At 32.5% G+C, this 6,351-nt stretch overlaps 1 protein-coding gene across 1 annotated transcript; it reads right to left on the bottom strand.

Annotated features, from left to right (window-relative positions):
* Positions 1–4,595: 4,595 nt before the first annotated feature.
* Positions 4,596–5,694, bottom strand: LOC114738148 (VQ motif-containing protein 4-like). The gene has a single exon (XM_028926170.1). It carries the CDS (start codon positions 5,615–5,617, stop codon positions 4,913–4,915), a length of 705 nt encoding a protein of 234 aa, XP_028782003.1. The 5' UTR covers positions 5,618–5,694; the 3' UTR covers positions 4,596–4,912.
* Between the last annotated feature and the right edge of the window lie 657 nt (positions 5,695–6,351).

Below are 6,351 nucleotides of genomic sequence, written 5' to 3'. Positions count from 1 at the left end.
AAAGAACAAAAAAATTCATGAGATATACTAGAGGTTATAGTTTTTTTTTTTATGCCACTTACTGTTGCAATTTTAATTTACTAGCTCTTATATTATTTAAATTGTATATTGATATGTGTAAATTTGATAACTTACTAATAATAATATGAATCAATATAAAAAGCCTTCCTTTTGATTCAGGGTAAAAAAAATTGTACTAGTAAATTTTTTTAATAAAAAATTTTGAATTTTTTAACAGGCTTCTAGTTAAGCTAAGTCCTTGTACAAATCAGACTCGTGTGGGCCTGTTGGTTGCCATTCTGGCAGGCTTGGCTTATTAATGATGAAAAAGTCTGGCATGTTTTCACCTTTAAACTCAACGAAGATTTAATTCTAATACAACCTGCTGATTTAATCATAAAAATAAATCTTTTACCCAAATCAAATCGCTAGCTATTTTGATTGATGCTCGGTTGAACTGTTCAATTCAATCTGGTCCGATTTTTTAATCACCACCACGCATCCCGAATGATGAATTTTCTATTTCAACTTGATAAGAAACATGAAAAAAAGAAAAAGAAAAGACAGAGAGACAGGAAGAGTGGGTTGTGTAAATACCATGTTTTGTGGCTTTAGGAACCATTGCCATGCACGCTTTCATCATCACAAGTCCCTTTTCCATTCGGCTCTTGCGGTTTCGGTCTCTTCTGCTTTCGTTTCAGTCAAAAAAGGATCACTTAAAAGTCTTAAATTAATACTACTTTCGGTTCTAATTATAAAAGTCAGTTGAATAATTTAAAGAGATTAACAAATAAGTTGAGTTAGTTATTTGTCCTAAATATGTGTTGTCTTTCCTAAAATATCCTTACCAATCAAGTGTATTAAATAGAACTATAATTATTTGAAGGACTATCTTAAAAAAATTGAGTAAATATGAGAGATAAGATGGATTTGAGTATTATATTTAAGACCAAAATAAAAATCAAACAGGATCTTATATTAAGAACTGATACTCAAAATCTCCCACGTATACCCAACTGACTATTCCCTCATCATTCTGTTTCAAGACTTCACATTCAAGCTACTCCCCATGTCACGTGTTCATTTTAATTTAAAATTTATTATGTTTAAAAAAATATATTGAGAATTAAATAGAGGAAGGACGGAAGGGGAGAGAAATTATTTTTAATGATTGTTGTTTGATTTGGGAGAGGAGGGAAGAAGAAGAAAACTACTTATGAATAGATAAATATGTTTTTATTTAAAAATTTATTATGCTTCTCTTTTTTAATATCGAAATCTTGTACGTAATTTAATTGATTATTAGATTAATTTTAATTTCTTATTTTATTTAAAAATTTAAATTTTACAATAGATATCAAAATTTTATTTTCGTCTTGTATAAAATAAATAGAAAATTTTAGTTAAATAACTTCAGAAATACAAAAATCCAGATCAGGGTCTTGAATATGAAAAATGACAACTCAGTACACAAGCACCAATACTCCCCCATCCCCTTGTCCTTATAAGAAGCAATATTTGGTCCTATATATAAAATTATAAATCATCAACTAACTTATTAATGGTTATTGTGCAACTTCACCCTTGTTATTGTAGAGTTACCTGCAAAAACATAAAAGTAAAATAAAACAAGTTATAAACTTGGTTCGAGTCTTGCCGGTGGATACTATTTTTGGGGAACGTAAGTGCGAAAATATAAAATATAAATAAGCAGAAAATTAAATGAGAGGAGAAAAGAAAAGTTTAAAAACTCGATAACTTGATGCGTTCTGGCTAACATCAGGCACTACCTATTTATAAGTAGTAGTCATTTGAATTCTTTGAGAATTTTTCGACAAAAGACTTTACTAACTCACACTCACACACACATACTCTTCCAGTCCTATTTATAGAGCAGAGAGAAAAAAAATATTATTGGTCCTATTTATAGGATACTCTTTCCTTTTATTTATTATTATGTTGCATTTGTTTGCATAAAATATATTATATACTCCCTCCGTTCCTTATTATAAGAGACACTTGATGCTTATAGTATGTTCCTAAATATAAGAGACACTTAAAAGTTGTCTCTACTTTTTTGTGTTGATTTCCTATTTTACCCATATTTATTGTCTCCAACTAACACTCTCTCTCCTTTCCACTTCTCTTTTTTTTTAAGAATTTACTATTGTTCTCTCTCATGCTCTCTCTCCTTATTAATGAGGGTATTTTTGGAAAAAAAATTATACTTTTTACATATTAATTGTTCTTAACTAATTTTAACTGTTTTTTTTATCAACGTAATTCGGTTATTCGTCTCTTATAATAAGGAACGGAGGGAGTATTAAATAGGAATAAAGTTAATTAGAAAGTTATTGAAGTTTAAATAAGAGTTAATGAAGTTTAAAGTTTTTCTTAGTATATATGAAACATATTGAAAATGACTTATAAATATAATTAGAGAAGTACATGTTATATGAGGTGATTTTCTTAACGTGAGACTCTTTCCTTTTGACACACTCATATCAAAACACAACAGTTATTGATCAAGACGTAGTTTTAATAAGTTCACCAAATCATGCGTTCTCTATTTATCTCATTTAAGTTGAGGTAAACTTAAAAAAATGATTTTTTTTAATGGTAGTTTAATGTTTTAACTGTGATTCTTTAATTTGTGAGAACTAGTTAAAATCGTTTTATAATAAGAATCGGAGGAAGCATGAGATTTGAAAATGTTATTTCTTAAATATTAGGAATCAATATGTTTTTAAACCGTTAAAACTATAATAATTGAGTTACATTAGATTAAATTTTGGAAATTAAATTTTAATTGGGTCAAAATTCTCTCTCTGTTTTTTTTTTGGTCTGAAGTCAAAATTCTCTCTTTTTATATTTCACAGAATATATGTGTGCGTGTGGAATCCAGATGGACATTGAAGCTCCTACCAAACTCAACTGAGGTCCCAATTTTTGAAAAGAAAGCTAAAGAGGTTTAAATGGGCAGAGAGTACTTATTCCATTTCACCCATTAACGACACCATTTAATGCTCCCATCTGTATCTTCTTATTACTTTTGGTTGACTTCCCATCTCTCTTAGCTTCCATTCTTTTTCAAATCTGAAATATCTTCGTCTTGTCAATTCCCCTCTGATTTCAACCACTCCTTTCTTCTCCATCATGTTGCGTTTTCGTCAGCTGCTTTCAATAGTGGAACTTACCAGAACAACATCATTTTTATTTTTCAAAACTGAATTGATGGTTGAACTTAATTGACAAAGACACTTACTTAATGCTCATTGACCAGATTGGCAGCAGAAACAAGTCAAATTAATCACAACTAAATCAACATACTTATTAGATTTAAATTAAATATAGTACATCTTGTGCAGCCAAAATTGTGCTCTGAAGTAGGATCAAACCAACTTGTCCTGACTTTAAGTGCTACGAAATTCACAATAAATTTAAATTTAAATTTACATAATAAACAGATAAAAAGAGATTCGGATTTCACTTTATTCTTGACAATTTCTTGACAAATTGAAAGCTCATCAGAATAGAAAAGCTAGTCTCCTTGTACTATTTATAAGATAAAAAGTGAAGATTTTTTTGCTTCTATATTATAAGGCACGTTATTCAATTTTCAATATAAATATACTATTTTATTCTTCACTTATTTTTTTAAAAATATATTCTATAAAAATAAAGTTGAAATGTTATTAAATTTTAAAACAGTTAATAAAATTTAAGTTTGTTTTAAAATTTTGGTGAAACATATTAAAATAAGACTAGGAGAGTACATAAAAGTGGTTTGAGAGCGTTTAAACTCTCACATTTATTTTATGGTGCAAAATATTTCTCCACTACTAATTCATGGAGGCCCATAGTAGAAAACAATGTTTTTTTTTTCTTTAAAAAAAAAAACAATTAGAAGCACATAGAAGTAATATGATGATTCTCTTGCTTCATCCCTTAGGTCTCACACAACGCAAAAGGTGAAAGTGTTCAACCCAGAGAAATTGTTCATAGGTCTACTCATCTAACTTGTGGCAGATGCTCAGAATGCGAGATTCAAACATAGGAATTAGGATTTTTCAAGTAACAGACGGAGCATTCCATTATCTGGTTATGTATGAGTGGAAAATTCTTTAAATAACCAAAAGCATACTGTTTTGTGGAAGCTAATCAGAGATGGATTTACCAAAGTTAAACCCCACACAGATTCTTTCAGAGTTTTGTATCTACTTTTAGTAAATAGTGGTATAAATTCATCCTTTCAGAACTGAGATCACTGGGGCTTTTTTTTCCCCCTGCTGGGATCTTGAGATTCCATTATATGAGTAGCAATCTGGTTACCTTAACCTCTTGAATGATTCAGCTTGGTCTGCTTTGTTCTTATCTTCAAGCTTTTGTATGTTAATATTTACCTTGTATTAACTTTCCAAGCTTTGTTCTTGCCTTTCAAGGAGGAGGGAGGGGAAAAAAGAAAGAAAAGCCAGACGAAAGAGTCAAGATTCCTTCCCCTTTCTTCTACGCTTTGGTCTCACAGCCATCCCCAAAAGCTCCTTTTCCCCAGAAAATAATACTTTATTAATTAAATTATTGGTTACGGCACAGAATTGGATCATAGAATTCATATCTGCATTAATTGGAGTAAATCTACTGCAATTAATAGCCACCCCTGAATTCAAAACTCATGGTAGAATTCGAATAGTGGTTCAGTTAATGGACATTTCAGAATTCTGTAAACTGAATCAGCATTCATGACAAGGATCAAAGCATGATTTTACATACAATTGAACTCAGATTCAGCCATTCTCTTCATATAATCAAATTACAAATCGATGTTTCCCTTTCATCTCTCTCATTCTTTCTCGCTCATCAATGGCCTCCTTGATAACAAAGTCCAGAAATTCCCCAGAGATACAGAGATTACTCAGGAAGAAGTGGTTGAAGAGGAAGAACCTGAAGCTCTCGGGGATGTCGTCGGAAACAGAGGCAGCAAACGCGGTTCAACGTCCCTCGGAGTTGTCGCCGGCGAAGGATGTAAGTAAAACCCTTTCTCTTTGATAGCTTTCTCTTCGGCTTCTGAATGAAGAACTGGGCCGGTTCGGTCGAATGGGTCGGGTATGAGCGGTGTGACCGGACTGAGAGCCAGAGAAGGAAAATCGAGAATGCTCGGCGAGAGAATCTCGGGTTTTCGGGGCGAGAACCCGGAAACGTTGGGCGAAAACGAAGGGATCAGAGGGCTGATCTTGAGATTCTTACTGAGCGAATTCCTTCGCTCGTAGAGCTTGAACCCTGAGGACTGCTGCTTCTTGGGCGTGGATTTGATGGGCGGGATCGCATGAGATTTTGCCGGAGGCGAGTCTGAGGTGTTTGCAGCGGAAGGTTTGGAGGATCCGGTGAGCATTTGGACGACTTGCTTGAAGGAAGAAGTATCGGCTTGGACGAAGGTCGTGGGATACGGGCTTCCCGGTTCGGATCTGGTAATGGGTTTGGGAGGGTGAACGCCATTGTTGATGTTGCTGCTGCTAGTGGTAGTTGTGCTACTGTTGGAGCTGAGGCTGCGAGGGGAGGGAAGGAGAGAAGAAGGGCTCGGAATCTCTGGGTTGGTACATCTTGGGGACATGGAAGCCATAGATGAGTTTGTTTTAGAGAGAGAGAGAGAGAGAGAGGTGAAGTGGGGGATGAAAGTAGAGAAGGAGATGAGAGACTTTGTTGCTTTGCGTGATTTGGTGTAGAGAAATGTTTTCGTGAGGACCTTCAAATTCTCCGCTGCTTGACGCAATCTCCACGCGCCTTGAAGGCAGTTGTGTAAAAAGCAAATACATTTTAATAACATATAATTATCAATCATTTTTAAGACGACCTTTTACCACGTGAACTAGGCAAGGAAAAATAAAACGGCATGACGTTAAATTTAAAAAGTGTTTGGAAGCACCCAAAATACTTTTTAAAACTATTTTTTTTAAAACGAAATAAATTTTTTCACATATTTACTTCGTATACCATAAAAGTACTTTTGAAATTATAGTTTTGTTTTTACCCAAACACCCCTTTAGTAGTTAAAAGGTCAGTGGGTGGATTGAGATCAACTCAGAGTCAAATTAATTATATTAAAATAATATAATTTAATTAAAATTAATAAAAATATAATAACATTAATAATTATTAATAACAAAATACAAGAAAATATAATAATAGTTTGATTATAACAATAACAAAGTACAACAATATTAGAAATTTTAATCTTTACGATTCCTCAATAACAAAAATTAATACCTATAGATATCAAAATTATTATTAAAATTCATTGAAATTTATAGTGACAGCGATATTAGGGTTTGAATAAGAAAAAATAAAACTAATAGA

The sequence above is a fragment of the Neltuma alba genome, unplaced genomic scaffold (assembly GCF_004799145.2).
Source record: "Neltuma alba isolate B1F8T4 unplaced genomic scaffold, ASM479914v2 tig00013547_pilon, whole genome shotgun sequence".
Lineage (NCBI taxonomy): Eukaryota > Viridiplantae > Streptophyta > Magnoliopsida > Fabales > Fabaceae > Neltuma > Neltuma alba.
Note: the sequence above shows the minus strand (reverse complement) of the source record. Positions and strands in the feature narration are given on the sequence as shown.

Excerpts from the sequence above, each read along its gene's own strand:
- LOC114738148 (XM_028926170.1), bottom strand. The coding sequence starts at position 5,617 with ATGGCTTCCATGTCCCCAAGATGTACCAACCCAGAGATTCCGAGCCCT.